At 40.8% G+C, this 17,234-nt stretch overlaps 1 protein-coding gene across 6 annotated transcripts in view; it reads left to right on the top strand.

Annotated features, from left to right (window-relative positions):
• Positions 1-17,234, top strand: part of TENM2 (teneurin transmembrane protein 2) — a 1,303,382-nt gene that overhangs the window by 1,098,613 nt on the left and 187,535 nt on the right. For all 6 annotated transcript variants that reach the window (XM_050794625.1, XM_050794624.1, XM_050794626.1 and 3 more), the window contains one exon: positions 812-1,017. In XM_050794625.1, the coding sequence (XP_050650582.1) occupies positions 812-1,017 (206 nt within the window). The remainder of the gene's footprint in view (positions 1-811; positions 1,018-17,234) is intronic.

The raw sequence follows: 17,234 nt of genomic DNA, 5'->3' as shown, positions 1-17,234 counted from the left end.
GAGCAACTGCTAGTCACGCTCAGCTTTTCCTTAATCCTGTGATTGCAAGAGAAACCACATGTGGAATATAGGATGTGCTGACTGGTTCATTGTTTTTAAGAACTCCACTTTAAAAATAGATATTTTTGGAATTCCAATTATTAAAGTTCTGAAGGATGCTGAGTGTGGGCAACCAATATTTTCAACATAAGCAATTTTAAATAATGCAACAGAGATGCATTAATATCAATGAAGGAGAGATGCTGTTTCCCTGCGGTTCTTAGACTTCTCCCTCTAACTCAAGATCTGCTTGAGTTTCAAATCTTCATTTTCTACTGAGTTGTTTTATTTTTTCTGGGCTGATTTTTGTTGAAAATGTCAGAGTGTATTTGTGTCTAGAAAGAATAATGAAAGGCTACAAGAATTAAATTTGGTGCCAAATTAACATCACCCTCCCCTCCCCTGTTGGTAATTTTTACATCCCAGTCACATTTGGGATAGTTGGAAGCTTTACATGTATTTATCAGGCTCCAGATCTGATTATATTTGATCAGTAAAGAGTAATCACATAATTTTAGAAAGCATTGTGCCAAGATTTCAGATGCCCTGGGGTGTGTATTTATAGCTTTGTTATTTGAAACCTAAATGTTTTAGCTGTAACTTAAAAAGAAACTTGCCATGAGTTTAATCTTAATATTAAAACAGCAAAAAAAAAAAAAAAAAAAAAAAAAAAAAAAACCTGGCATGTAATTAAACAGAAATACAGAGCGAACTAATGTATACACGTCACTGACTGGTATTTATTCCTTTTTTTTTTTCTTTTTTTTTTCAGTGCCCTGGTCATTGAAAAACAGCAGCATAGACAGTGGTGAAGCAGAAGTGGGTCGGCGGGTAACACAAGAAGTCCCACCGGGGGTGTTTTGGAGGTCACAAATTCACATCAGTCAGCCCCAGTTCTTAAAGTTCAACATCTCCCTCGGGAAGGATGCTCTCTTTGGTGTTTACATAAGAAGAGGACTTCCACCATCTCATGCCCAGGTATGACCATGTTTGATGTAATCAAGCATTTTTTTTAAATTATATATGTGTGTGTATATGCATATATATTTATATATATGTGTGTGTGTGTATATATATATATATATATATGCCACTTCACACCCACTACAATGCCTATAATTAAAAGATGGATAATAAAAATGTTGGCGAGAATGTGGAGAAATGAGAACCCTTGTACATTACTGGTGGGAATGAGAAATGGTGCAGCTGTTGTGGAAAAGAGTTTTTCACAAAGTTAAACATAGAATTACCATATGATTGAGCAATTTGACTTCTAGGTGTATACCCAGAGAAAATTGAAAACACCATCTTCTTACAAAAATGTATATATCGATGTTCATCATAGTCTTATTTATGATAACCAAAGAATGGAAACAACCCAAATGTCCAACTGGTGAATGACTAAACAGAATGTGATATAGCCGCACAATGGAAAATTAGTCAGATATAGAAAGGAATGGAGTATTGTTATATGCCACAACATGGATGAAACACTATGCAAAGTGAAAGAAGCCAATACCAAAGGCCACATATTGCATGATTCCATTTATGTGTATTGTCCAGAATAAGCAAATATATAGAAACAGAAAGGAGGTTAGTGGTTGCCAGGAACTGGGAATTGGGGCTGACTGCCATGGGGTTTTTGGGGGTGGTGATAGTAATGGCCTGAAATGAGGTGATGGTTTACCCAACGTAGTGAATACACTCAAACCACGGCATTGTAAAATCACAAAAGCTACCTTACAGTTATTCACAGTGTCCTGTGAATTTTATCTCCAAAAAATAAATGCTAATATCCCAACCTGATGAAAACAGCTTAAATAGGTTTAGCGGTTAATCATTGGTACTTTCTGTTCAGATGTTCTGCTTATTGGATTAATTTGTTAAAATATCACTGGGAGACATCTCACTATATATGAAAGAATAATGTAACATAAACCAAAATTCAGCAGATGTTTCTCTGTGGCTTCCCTGTACTAAGTTCCTTGGGAAGTCCTTGGCGCTATGAAAGTGAGATTATTCACAGCCTTGGAAATGAAGAGATTGGATTACATTATGGATTTCATTATTTTTTCTCTCATTCTTCCCTTAATTTGTTCTGGTAGAAGTTCTATTATTATACATAACACCTGGGGTAAATTAACACCTACCTAGTTTGGTTTTCTTTTCCAATAAGAATTGTATATCCTGTGAAAAAAACAAGTTGGTTTTTCCTGCCTCGTTTGCCCTCAAATCCAGGAAGAACATAAGGTACATTAGGAAAAAACTCAAAACATGCATATATCCAGTCAAAGCTGACTTTGAAATGTGTTGGAAAGGCAATTCATCTAGAAAATTCAATTGGAAGAACTTAAAACTAAAAAAAAAAACCATTGGCAAATGCAAAGTAGTCAGGCTACAATTTCTTTACCTTTAGCTCATAGCAGACATTGCTAATCAATGGCAGCACTTTTCCTTACTGAGCCCAGTGCACACATAGCTCCCATATAACTCTCAAGGCAGCCACTACCAATCGACCATTGTTGACTCTCAGGATGAAACTGATTTGCAATCCCATCTTTATAGCCTAAAATGATCAATATAAGAACTAAAAGGACTATTTCTTTTTTGAGCAGGGAAAGCTGTGTAGATTTTTATGATCATACACAGCCCGTGCTATAGGGACCAATATGTAACGTGGTAATCAATGAGTCCTCCATCCATCCATCCATCCACCTAGAAAAAATATTTATAGGGCTAGACACTGATTATTTGGAGATGAGTTAACATAACCCCTGACCAAGCAGAACTCTTGATAACAGAAATCATATCTGCTCTTCAAAGAGATTCTCATCAAGACAAGGAGAGGAGTTCAGCTGAAAGGAATCCCTGGCGCATTTCTGTAGCTTCTGGCCAGGCTGCAGGGTGCTGCTCTGAGAAATTACGCAAATTGTTAGGTGGTGTCCTTGACCTTCAGGCTCCATTGATTCTCCTGTAGCAAAATGAAGGATTTATAGTAGTGAAATCTACTTATCGGCATTATTGAGGTAAGTGTGAGCATGCCTCCGGGCATAGCTGAGCATAACTTTCCTCTCAGCCAGTTGCATGCAAAGAGCTTTGCTAAGAAAACTGCTTCTTCCCCACATTACCCCCAAAACTCTGCTTGCCCTCTTCTCTTGCATGCTGCAGGAAACCAGAATCATGGAAAAGCCAATGATCATGGCAAGTCAAGTTGGTAACTCTCTGTAACTGAGTGGCAGTGGACAGCAGGCAGAAACATACTTTACCGTGCTTCCCTGCTGTTCTGACATTCAGGACTCAAATCCTCAATGACAATGTCTTTTCTTCCTTTGTGGCTATGCTGCACTGTCCATCTCCTGCCTAGACTGTGATTGTTCTAGTGATTGTCCTCTCAAAATAGCTCCACTCCAGAGACAGCCCCATCGCACATTTCAAGGGAAGGGAAATGAATAGGCATGGGCTGATGTGTGCTGAGGTTTCAGTCCAGCTGCCAGTTTGAAAGTTCACTGTGTGTTGAGGGGTCAAGTAAGCAAGGCACCGTGCCGATGCTTAGAAATTCACAAGACAGGTACAATATAGGGGCGCTGTTTTCAAAAAAGAAAGAAAGAAAAAGATTCCGTATGTATTCTCACATTCATTTGCTGTCATTACATGCATTCATGTCCATTTGATGAGATACATTTCCTCAAGGAGACAGTGCTTAGCTCTTTGTGGGGATAGGCGACTGACGTCTCGAACCATTATAGAATTTCTCATTTTTATTGGTATATCCTATCAAGGAACATAAGTTCTATGGGGATTGGCAGTCTAGCCAAGGTGACTCATTTGAGCTGGAAAAAGAGAAAGTGAAAGAGGTGGGGTGGGGGGAGAATATGAAATTCTATTGGCTGTGCTACATGAAATGGTTGTTTAAATTTTATTGAGTGCCATGCTCTGACCAAGAGCCTACAAGGTTTAGTATCCTTGTCCAAGGATATTACATACCTGCTTAAATTTCCCAAGAATCAGAGTCTGTCCCAGTTGACTTTTTGAAACTGGCTTTTTATAGAGATACAGAGAAAACATGGCATAGGAGAAAAAGTCCAGAATGTAGACTCTGCCACACATTAACCAGGGGACCTTGAGCATATCCCTTAACTTCTCTTAGCTTCAGTTTCCTTTTCTACCTATGTAATCTGCTTCATAATACTTTGTTGTAATTATACAGTAACAACAAAGGTAAGATGGGAAAACCCTTTGTAAACTAAAGCACAATAGAAAGCTATAATATATGAGTGTTCTATTATACTTAGAATTTCTGTATAGCCCTAGCAAATCCTGTATATAGATAGGCAATTATGCAAATATCGATTTTTTAATAAATTAATTTTCTAGTTTTTTTCTTCTTTCTAAAGAAAAAAACTACATTTCATTGCAGAAGTTTCAGAAACAGAGAAACAAAAGGAAAAAGTAAAAACACTCCTAATATAAAGCAGCCCCCTTTTGCTAAATGCTTATGTATTATTTTTGCTATAATAAAACACATCCATTGCAGTGGGAAAAAAAAGAACCTTGGAATAATGGTAGCTTCAAAGAACAAAGGTGTTTTTTTTCCTTCTTGTTTATGCTACACCATTAGTGGCTCTCAAACAGGTGTGATTTTGCCCTGCCACCACTCCCACCCTGGAAACATTTAACAACGCCTGGAAATAGTTCTGGTACGCTGGGAGGAGGTTGCTGCTAGTACCTAGTGGATAGAGGCCAAGGATGCTGTAAACACCCTGCAGTGCACAGGGAAGCCCCAACACAAAGAATTAACACTATCTTCAAATGCTAACAGTGCTGAGGTTAGAAAACCCTGCTTCACATGTCCCTCTTAGGTTAACAAGGCCTTTGCTCAATGTCAACCTCATTCACGGACACAGACCTATGAAACTTCTACTATCAGGAACAAAGAAAGGAGTAGATGCAGAATTGTGTACCAATTCCTACAGAACTCTGCTTACAAGTCACACATATCATTTAAGCCCTTCTCATGTCAACCAAAGCAGTCACATCGTAACTTTAGTGGAAGAGGAAGTACCATCGGATGGTGTCCCCTGGAAGGAGCACCAGAAATATCAATGAAGATCCCTAATGACTTAAACATAAAATGTTATGAGGCCTGCCCTGGTGACTGGTCTTCATGTGTATCCTCAATGCTTGTCTTGAAAATAAACCCTTAAGGATTTTATTTATATTCCCAAATTTTCCTTCCGAAAATGTGTACCAATCACACTCCTACTCACCAGCAGCATTGTGGAAATGCCCATTTTATTTACTTGAACACTTGCATAAATGTAATATTATTGTTTCTAAAACTTTGCCAGTTTTAAAGGTAGGTATTATATTGTGCTTTAAATGCAGCAGTTTTGACATCATGCATTGCGTTTTTAAAGACACAGACAGGAAAAAAAAAGTCAGTCTAAGTCATTCTTAGCCTACTAACTCGAACTCTTATGGGGATGGTTTGTGTCCAGTCTAAGCCTAATGCACCTTGCCAGATATCTGAAATCCTACAAACTGTGTCAGATTTTCTCAGCCCCAGTTCTAGAAAGGTAGCAGGCTGAAGAAAAATAATAATCTGAACTGGCTATAGTGCTAGGCATCAAAGGAAATCTCAGAGGCAGTTGCAGCAAGTCAGAATCTTGGGTGGTTAAGGCAGTGAGCAAGTTTGCTTGACAGTTCATCACTGATTGCTACTGATACGTCAAGCCAAGTAAAATCCTTTGCGAGAACAAGTCAATAATTGGCAAATTAGGTACATGATTAACTGGAGACAACAAGATGCAGTTGCCGCTTGGGAGCCCTGCTGGGACTTCACCTTCTCCACAATCCTGTTTAGCAAATATTAAAAATGCCTATTTCATCACTCAGACCGATGGAGCCAGGAGCCCAGTGACTTCCAGAGGCAACTTAAAAGTATATGATGGGCTTACAGCTCCAGCAAGTTGATTAAAAGAGATTCTAGGGATTGAGTGGCGGTAAGACAGGAGCAGATACTGGCACCCCCTAATGCTTTATGCTGAGAGGTATCTGTGGGATGGGAAGTAAAATTATCCTCACATTAAACTCATTAGCCAATAGGGGGGAACAGTTTAAGAGACCACAAATTGCCCCATGATCATACCAAATAAATGCAAATATGGCAGATTGGGCATATGTGGACCAAGATAAAATGAGCTGAGCAAACATTTCTATATGTTCTTATCAGCAGAATGCCCCTAATGACATTTTTTAAAAGCAGATTTATAGATGGTGATTAGTGGTTTTAGTCTTTGCCAGCTCGAGTTTACTCCTTTTCGTTTCAGATCCTTATTTGAAAATGAACTCTGTCTTTCCTTGTCCCCTTCTTTCTTGCCCGAGTAAGCAAACCTGCACATGGTTTCAATTAGATGTGGGACTAACTGCATTCCTGGGATGCTGGAGTGCCTGGCTGTTTGGAGCTCCCTGGCTCTGTCATCTTGCCACTCTCTCTTTACTCTCTCAGTGCCCATTGACCAGTCAGATAGGCTCCACTGGGCCTCACCTTTCACATGGAGCTGAAATGTGGAGGCAGTGCCAGGGTTTGGCTGTCAGCTTGCGTAGCACATCAAATCACGCTTTGCAGAAGCCCCTGATATGAAGTTTCATTTCATTTTGGAGGAAGCCAGATCTTTACAGGCATATTTTTCAGAACCTTCCTTTCCAAAGAAGCTCAAGGTGTAGTGAATGATTGTGTGAAACCAAGAGAATCTTGGTTTCTTCCGCATTGGACTGAAAGTGCTTTTGGAAAGGACTTTCCTGAGAGGCCCCTTCTGGTTAGCTGGTGGCATCCTAACAGGAGAGAGGAACTGAAACTGCCATCTGAGTCAGTGGGCACCCTCCTGGACAACTACTGAGCAGCGCAAGGAGAAATCTCATGGAATGCTTGAGTCTGGAAAGAGAACCGGTGTGAAGGGTGCACAGGAGGACACCGTGGATGTTTTACAAGAAGGACAAGGCTTGAGTTCATGGAATTCAGAGAGAAGGCAGCAACAGACAAAACAGGAATGAGTTTGAAGGGGCAGCACCAAATCACATATTTTAGACCGAGGAGAGTCTTGGAGGTGCTGTAATTCAGGAGTTTGCAAATTTTCTAAGCAAATGACCTTTATCCTCAAGTGAAATCTTATATAGAACCCTATATATAAAAAGATGAAAGTGACAGTTTTATTAACATAGAGTTTACAGTTCAAATCCACATTTAGTATTACAATGTTAATCTCTGTATATGTATGTTTATGTATTAATAAATCACATGTATTATATATATGTGTGGATATATATCCAGAGAAGAGAGAGACTAAACCCATGAGAGTGGTCACCTCTAAGAATAGTCAAGAAGAATAGTACTGGGAATTATGTTTTAAGAGTACTTCCTTTTATCCGTAAAAACATATTAAAGGTATGTTTACCTTAATATGTACCTAATATACCAATATACCAATATTGGTATTGGCTTACCTAATATACCAATCTCCAACATACACACACACAGACTGGATATAATTCCACAAAACCTTAACATTTATTCATTTGAGGGGTTGTAATATGGGTATCTTTTATACTTCTCTTAATTTCTGTAATCTCTCTCTCTCTCTCTCTCTCTCTCTGTGTGTGTGTGTGTGTGTGTGTGTGTATGTGTGTGTTTAATAAGTGAATCTGTAACAAGTTTGAGCCTATGTTCAGTAAAACAAACAGTGGTTATAGATGACACCTATAATTCCAATCACTTTCTCAAGATTCCATTTATTTATATACTATGTGTTTTTTTGCAATTTTGAGAAAAACCATAACAAATCTATACAAGTACTTGTGAATAGCAACAGTATTTCCTTTAATCATTTCCCTTACAGACTGTAGATAGTCTTCAATTAAATTAATCCAGAAGTTTGAAAGAGGAGGAAAAGGAAATAACTGTTTCAAGGTTAAATCACTTAAAATATTGAACAACTACTCGCATCCCTTGCCTTAGATATAAAAATAGGGGAGTTGCACCCAAGCTTTGAAACTCTCCTTATTTAAAAATAAAATCACCATTATGGGACATATTACGCATTCATTTGGAATTCTGCTCCTGGTTTTACATCCTGAATCAAACATGTGCCTCTGCTCTGCTTGGCATTTGGTTGAACAGGATCCCTCAGTGCAATTGCTTGTACGACTTTATCTGAGCAGACACACATCGGCCTGGATTCAAAGAAAGCCTAGTACACATCTTTAAGCTTCCTGATAAACGACAGTTACAGAAGTTCAATGTATGCTCAGAGATGTTAGGAAAAGCTTTATTCCAAGATCTTCACAAAAATTAATGGCTTCTAAAATGTTCATTGAAGCCCCTCTCAGTAAGGATGCTTTGTAGGGAAGCTAAAGTTGTTCTGAGACGACAATAATCATTAATCATTCATCCGAGCTCTTATAAAAATGTCCTGCACTCAGAGATCCCTCTCCATTTAACATGGTGTCTAAACCCACTCGGAATAATGGCCAGCACTCTCAGAGGACCACAATGTAACAGGGACTGATTGTTCCATGTGCATTATCTTGTTTTATCTTCACAACACCGTATGAGCTAGGTAGCATTAGTGGCACTCCCCTTTTACGGATGGAAGAACTGAGACAGAGGCTAGGGGCTCAAAGCTGGGATGTGGATCTGGCAGCCAGACACCTTCCTCTTCCTTCTCTCTGGTGCTCACTCATTTCTAGGAGCATCTACAGTACAACGTAAACACAATTGTTTATGGAGTAAAATTACACCTACTGCCAAAAACAGGAATTTTATCAAGTCAAGGAAAATGGTGGTGGGGATCTTCTTGAATGTGTCAGAGGAAAGCCTTGGTAAATATGGATCTGGCTGAGGTAGCACAGTTAAACACGGAGGCAGAGAAAATTAACAAAGAAGGTGATAAGATCGGCACATCAAAGAGGGTGTTTATAAAAAACGTAAAGAGAGATCCTGGGAAATTTGATGAAGATATCCCATCTGCTTACAGAAATGCTCTTTTTGATTCTATTGCACTCGTTACACTAAGTGATGCTTCACTGTCCTGTGTGTTTCACCGATTCTACGATGCATATAATGCTCCTCTTCTGACATCTCTGAAAACAGCATGTGTTTTGCTATCGATGAAGCTGATAGAACGAAATGTGTGGCGTCGTGTTTTTGTGTATGTATGAAAATTCAATGTTCATTCTCACAACTAGAGCATAGTTTCAAGTGTAACCTGAATTTCCCTAAATATGAGATAAAATAAACTTTTCGGCAGGGTTTCCTTTTCCAAGATAAAGTTCTAATCAAACAGTTTTCCATTTGTTAAGTGTATTGATTTTAAGTGGCCTCTTACGAATTCCAATGATCCTCAGATAACTAGAGCCTACCATATAAATGAAGTCAGTGTGAGATTGAATTATAATTTTTAAAATATCTAAATACTTATTTAGAAAATAAACTTTAGGCCAGCTATAGTGGCTCATGCCTATAATCTTGGCACTTTGGGAAATCAAGGCAGGAGGGACACTTAAGCCCAGGATATCAAGACCACCCTGGACAGCAAAGTGAGACTTCATCTCTACCAAAAAACAGAAAAATTTAATTATCCAGGTATGATGGTATCTGCCCGTAGTCGCAGCTACTTGGGAGGCTGAGATGGGAGGATTGCTTGAGCCCGGGAGGTCAAGGCTGAAGTGAGCCCTGATTGTGCCACTGCACTCCAGCCTGGGCAAAAGAGTGAGATCATGTCTCAAAAAGGAAAGAAAGGAAGAAAGAAAAGAAAGAAAAGAAAGGAAGGAAGGAAGGAAGGAAGGAAGGAAGGAAGGAAGGAAGGAAGGAAGGAAGGAAGGAAGGAAGGAAGGAAGGAAGGAAGGAAGGAAGGAAGGAAGGAAGGAAGGAAGGAAGGGAGGGAAGGAAAAAGAAAAAGAAACCGCTGTGAAATTCTTACGCTGCTCTTCCAGACAGGAATAGCAGGAGAGCCTGGGCAGAAGGAGTGTAGATCAGTCTAAACTATCTGACTTTGAACTCCAACCTCCAATACTTCCAAGCTGTATGACCTTGGGCAAGTCATTCAACCTTTCTGTGCCTCAGTTACCTCATCTACAAACTGGAGATAATATTATGTGCTCAGAGCAATATTGGATGTAAATGAAGTAATCTTTGTAAAGCACTTAGATTCACGCTGGCACATAGAAATGGTGTAAGCTATTATTATTATGGTTTCAAAGCATTCATGACATAAAAACAGATTCAAACAAAAAAACAGATTTCAATTTTTATAAGATAACTTTTATTTATGTTTTTCTCATTATAAAGTAAGACATGGTGATGATAGGATAAACAGAAAACATTAACATTTTTGAGTATATTTTCCAGACTGTTTTCTGTTCACATATAGTCATCATTTTTACAAACACAAGATCATACCACACACACTATTTTTACCCTGAGTCTTTGCTTAATAATAGATAGAGGACATCTTTCCAAGTCTGAATATTTTTCCATAAACTCATTTTAAATGCCTCAAAATAGTCCATTGTCTTGAATAAAATTTTTTTCAAGCAATCCCCCGTTTTCAATATGATAAATCATTCTACAGTAAACATTCTTTCAGGTCTATGTTCTTATATTTTTTAATAATTTCCTTGTGATGAATTCTTGGAGTGGAATTGCCAGCTCAAAGGATTTATAATACATCAAGGTGTTATAACAACAATAACCATGAGAGCAGCTCACATTAATTGAGTGCTTACCATGAGCCGAGCCGAACTCACAGCGTCCCTCAGGGGTGGGGACTTTTATTATTCCCACTTTGGGGATGAGGGAGCAGAATCAGAGCTGAAGACTTGTGCAGAGTTACACTGCAGCCTGGTGAAAGGTGCAGCTCATGCTTCAAGAGAAGCTGTTCAGTGCCTGTGCTTCTGTTCCTCATTAAGGCTTGGGAAGTCATTTTGTGACTGCACACATCCCCAGTGTGCTCCCTCTTCTTGGTGATATGTTTGAAATATTTTCACGGCCAACCCACATTGGGCCCTCCTATTGATCTTGGGAGGGCAAGGAGCCAAATGTGACATTTTTGATAAACCATTGGCTGAAGACAGTTAGATGGGAATGTGCGGTAAATAAGAAATCACATCAGCAAAGCACTGAGAGGTAAAACATTCATTCTCCTTTGTGTACCTTGGAATAGCCTTGAAATGCTCATCAATTTCACTGACCTTGACCCCAAGGCTCTGTGAGGTCAACATTATGGCTCACTTGGTCTTCAGAACAATACCTTCTACCCTTCTCTTGGGTTGGACCAAAAGGCAGCATGATGAGGGCATGACCTCGTGAGAAGATGAAATATAAAATCAATCCATTCATGCGCTCAACAAATACTCATTGAATGTCTGTACTGGGGATACAGCGATTAAAAGCATCGGCTCTGCCTTTAAGGAGATGGAGACCTGACAAGTTAAGAAATGATGACAACATCAAGTACGGAGGGTCGTGAGATGCAGTCCAGGGTGGAGAATAACAGCTGACACTCTACAATCATCCTGGTCTGGGTTTGAATCTTGTCTCTCCTATGAAGTGTTTCCGGATGAGTCACTCTAGATTTAGTTTCAACATTCAGAAAATGAGGACTATCCCTCATCAGGCCATTGTAAGAATAAATGAGATAATGCCCAGGAAATAGTAAGCACCCCATGGAGATCAATCAATCAATCTAACTGGTCTACAACCCTTATAGCTCACTCTCAGGTAGCCTAGCAACAAGGCAGCTCTCCAGCCAGAACAGCAAGGACGCTGTCCGATACCAATACCGACATGCAAACTGCGCTTCAGCTGGTTGTCAAAACTCTAGTATAAACTGCAAAGCTCAGAGTCTTCCTACTCAGTCAAGTGATTCCTGTCTCCTCCCTATCCTTCTATGAATAGGAGAGGTAGCAGAGGTTTGGGGTGCCTCTCGGGGGGACACAGTGCACACTGCATCTACCTGTGTGGAGCCCTTCATGGGATGGGAGAGGTGAAATAACATTCACCCTGCTAGCACTATGCCCTTGTATGTTTCCTGGAGCCACTACTGTATGTCATTTACATGATCTGTTCCTGTCCCTCACATAACATATTCAACAAATATCAGCTATTGTTATTACTAGAGGGTTGGATACAGGAGACTTGGGAGCATAAAAGTTGGCCACCACTTTTAACCTGTGAGGGATTTTAGGGCACCCTCCTAGAGGAGGCTACACAAAGTGAATCTTTGAGGGTGAGTTAAGCAGGTAAAGAGAAAGACAAGAGAGGGCCTTTCTAAGCAGAGGGCAGACCAAGACACCCCTTGTTGTGTGGGCTATGTTGAAGCTTCACGTAACAATTGACTTCTTTTTAGAAATTCTGCTTTGCTTTAGTCATTCTTCGCTAATGGGGACTAGCTTTTCCTTCTAGAACTGGCTCCGACAGTGACCTAGGGGGGCAGCCCCTCTGGAGGTTTAGTGGCTGTGTCCCTGTGTTAAGTTGTTGCATATTTGCAGCTGTGTACACAACCCCAGCTAGGAACACATGTTAAATAAAAGGAAAAAGTGGCCAAATGCCCTGAAGTTATGAGTTACCCTTCTCACTGGGAATGCACACCTTCATGTACCTGGGGAAAATCTTGTTGAAAATAAGAGATCAAGACTGATGGCTTCTGTTTCCCCTGTTCTCAGAAATTTCATATGAGAAGGGTTAACATTCCCTGAAGGAGACCCTGTGTTCAGACAGATGCACCATTCTGCCAGAGGCAGGCCATCACGTTGTATTCAGCCAACATTTACTGAGCACCTACTTACATGTCAAGGGGCTGCAGGCAGGGACAAGGCAGAGCTAGCCCTGTCCTCGTGTGGCTAGTGGATACCAGCGCCAATACCTGTCCCAGAATGTCCAGGGAACTCGCTCACCTATCAGGAATTGAATTGTCCCTGCCTTTGCTTGGCCCAGCCTCGTTCCTGTTTCTGTTGGGAATCCCATTCTGAAACAGCTCTGAGAAGAAGGGCTGCTGGAATGTGCCAAATATTCATAGTGATCATATTACTTTATCCTTCCGTTGTGACACTTTACCCATTTCTATTCATTTTTCATTTCCCCTACATCACCCCCCTCCCATACCAGAGACATTCCAAATACACTCCTTTGGAACTTGAAAACCACAATTTTAGGCTTGATATATGAAGGGAGGAAATTTGGCAGAACCCATAATCTGCTTATCTTCAACCAGCAAACCACCAAAACCCGTGCCAACCCCGGAGGGCCTTCATAGGAACCAGGGTCAGTAAACACACCAGGCAAGACGCTTTCCTATTATGACAAAAACAAGCTCTGGTCTCATCTTTTCAGCCTCTGAAACCCTCCACTGGCCTCCAATCATGCAAAGGGAAATTCTGAAGTTGTTCTAGAATATCAGCTCCAGAAGGGCAGCAGCTGTTCTGCTCCCTGCTGCGTCTCCCTCACTCACAGCTGTGGCCGTCCACAGTAGGTGCTTAGTAAACAGCTGACAGAAGATCAGTCTCTGTGGCTGGCCAGTCCCTCTGCAGTCTGGTTAACCACCAGTCTCCTCCTCACTCCCTGGACTCTACCGCATCAGCTCACTTGCTCTCCCTCAGCCCTGCCAAGCTCATTCTGCCTCCGAACTTTTTGCACTGAATGTCCTCCCTTCCTGGAATGATCCCCCAGGTATTCAGGTGGCTCCCCCTGACTTTTTTACACCTCATGCCCTCCATAAGCCCTTTCCTGACAAGTGAATCTACAACAGAATACTCCTTCACGCTTTATGCTTTATTTTTCTTAAATCAACTTAATGTAGGTATAAAGTTAAAACTACCCAATGCACACTTTAAAAAATTTATTTCAATAGATTTTGGTTAACAAGTGGTATTTGCTTCCATGAATAAGTTCTTTAGTGGTGATTTCTGAGATTTGGGTGCATCCGTCGCCCAAGCAGTGTACACTGTACCCAATGTGTAGTTTTTTTATTCCTCACCCTCCTTCCACCCTTTCCCCTGAGGCCCCAAAGTCCATTGTATCATTCTTATGCCTTTGTGTCCTCAAAGTTTAGCTCCCACTTACGAGTGAGAACTTACAATGTTTGGTTTTCCATTCCTGAGTTACTTCACTTAGAATAATGGTCTCCAATTCCATTCAGGTTGCTGTGAATGTCATTATTTCATTCCTTTTTATGTCTGAGTAGTATTCCATGGTATATATGTACCACATTTTCTTCATCCACTTGTTGATTGATGGGGATTTGGGCTGGTTCCATATTTTTGCAATTGCTAATTGTGCTGCTAAAACATGCACCAGTGCACACATTTTCTAAGTGTCCACTTGGATCCCTAAAATCTGAAAACTGTATCCACCTCAGTAAGCACCACCACAGCCATATAGAGGACAATGCCACCACCCAACAGCTCCCCTATGCCCCACACCAACCTCACCTCCAGGCCCAGGCAACCACTGATCTGCTTTCTGTCACTGGAGATTAGATTTTTCTCCACTAGAGTTTCATATGCAAGGAATCATGTGCTCTTGTGTCTGCCTTCTTTCACTTGCAGAATGTCAGCGAGATTCACCCATGGTGTTGTTTGTACCTGTATCAGTCTGTTCTCACGCTGCTAATAAAGACATACTCGAGACTGGGTAATTTATAAAGGAAAGGAGGTTTAATGGACTCACAGTTCCACATGGCTAGGGAGGCCTCACAATCATGGCAGAAGGCGAAGGAAGAGCAAAGGCACATCTTACATGGTGGCGGCAGGCAAGAGAGCATTTGCAGGGGAACTCCCCTTTTTAAAATCATCAGATCTCATGATACCTGTTCACTATCAGGAGAACAGCACAGGAAAGACCCGCCGCCATGATTCAAATACCTCCCACCAGCTCCCTCCCACGACACGTGAGAATTATGGGAGCTACAGTTCAAGATGAGATTTGGGTGGGGACATAGCCAAACCATATCAGTTTCCATAGCTTATTACTTTTATTACTGAGTAGCTTTTCAATTGTAAGTATATTCCACAATGTGTGTGACCATTCACCTGTTGATGGACATTTGGGTTGTCTGGTTTGCTTTATTTTAATTATTTTATTTTATTTTATTATTTTATTTTATTTTATTTTATTTTTGAGATGGAGTCTTGCTCTGTCGCCCAGGCTGGAGTGCAGTGGCGTGATCTTGGCTCACTGCAACCTCTACCTCCCAGGTTTAAGCAATTCTCCTGCCTCAGCCTCCTGTGTAGCTGGGACTACAGGTGCACCCCAGCACACCCAGCTAATTTTGGTATTTTTAGTAGAGACAGGGTTTCACAATGTTGGCCAGACTGGTCTTGAACTCCTGACCTTGTGATCCACCCACCTCAGCTTCCCAAAGTGCTGGGATTACAGGCGTGAGCCACTGCACCTGGCTGGTTTGCTTTATTTTTTACTCACAGTCCTCTTCCCTCCCTGACATTATATCCCCTCCTTGGAAATGTCAGCTCCAGAAGGACAGAGGCCTTGTCTGTATCATTCACTGCTGTATCCCCAGTACACATAGCAGTGCCAGGCACATGGTGGTTGCTCAATATTTGTTGAAGGAACAAACAGTTTTACATTCATTTGCCCTTACAGCATAACAGGCTTGAGAGCCACGCTTCAGATTTTTCTATGAACTCCAATTTAAGGACCCTTAGGCCTTCTAAGTGAAACCAGATGTTGGCTGGCGCTCCCCTGCCCATCAAAGACGGGGCGGAGTGTGCCTGCACCCTGTGGTCCTGTGAATACACACACACATGTGCAAATGAGAGAGGCATGCCAGCACCCCCTACTGGCTGCCTGTTCATTAGGCATATTGAGAAGACTGTAATACACTGGATTAAGAGTGTCCTCTTTGAAGCTGGCTGCTTGGGTGTCAATCTCAGCCCCACCACTTACTAACTGTTGGGCAAGCTATGTAACCTCTCTGTGTCTCAGTTTCCTCATATGCAAAACAGGAATAATTTGTATTCAGTAGGGTTATTATGAGCATGAATCACTTAGAACAGTGCCTGGCCTCATTAAATGTTAACTCATGGTAGCATCTGAACAGTAAGGAAGCAAAAATAAGAGAAAACTAGTGTCCACTAAAATTTCCAAAAGGCATTTCCTGAAGAGATTATATCCTTTAAGTAGTTGTGTCACCAAAACTCCACCTTGTTGGTACACCCTTCACTCTAGATACTATTTCCTTTTGGCTTAAATCTTTTTTATTCATGCAATAAAGATCTTTAGTGAGTACCCACTATGTGCCAAGCACTGTTCTAGGCACAGGGGATGCTGTGTTAAGTGAAACAGACAAGTCTCTCACTCTTTTTTATTATTATTATACTTTAAGTTCTAGGGTACATGTGCACAACGTGCAGGTTTGTTCCATATGTATACACATGCCATGTTGGTGTGCTGCACCCATTAACTCATCATTTACATTAGGTATATCTCCTAATGCCATCCCTCCCCCGTCCCCTACCCCATGACAGGTCCCGGTGTGTGATGTTCCCCACCCTGTGTCCAAGTGTTCTCATTGTTCAGTTCCCACCTATGAGTGAGAACATGTGGTGTTTGGTTTTCTATCCTTGCGATAGTTTGCTCAGAATGATGGTTTCCAGCTGCATCCATGTCCCTACAAAGGACACGAATTCATCCTTTTTTATAGCTGCATAGTATTCCATCGTTCATATGTGCTACATTTTCTTAATCCAGTCTATCGTTGATGGACATTTGGGTTGGTTCCAAGTCTTTGCTATTGTGAATAGTGCTGCAATAGACATACTTGTGCATGTGTCTTTATAGCAGCATGATTTATAATCCTCTGGGTATATACCCAGTAATAGGATGGCTGGGTCAAATGGTATTTCTAGTTCTAGATCCTTGAGGAATCACCACACTGTCTTCCACAATGGTTGAACTAGTTTACAGTCCCACCAACAGTGTAAAAGTGTTCCTATTTCTCCACATCCTCTCTAGCACCTGTTGTTTCCTGACTTTTTAATGATCACCATTTTAACTGGTATGAGCTGGTATCTCATTGTGGTTTTGATTTGCATTTCTCTGATGGTCAGTGATGAGCATTTTTTCATGTGTCTGTTGGCTGCATAAATGTCTTCTTTTGAGAAGTGTTTGTTCATATTCTTTG

This window comes from Macaca thibetana, chromosome 6, assembly GCF_024542745.1.
Source record: "Macaca thibetana thibetana isolate TM-01 chromosome 6, ASM2454274v1, whole genome shotgun sequence".
NCBI classification, from domain to species: Eukaryota; Metazoa; Chordata; class Mammalia; order Primates; family Cercopithecidae; genus Macaca; species Macaca thibetana.
The sequence above is the reverse complement of the archived record's forward strand: the minus strand, read 5'-3'. Positions and strand labels throughout refer to the sequence as shown.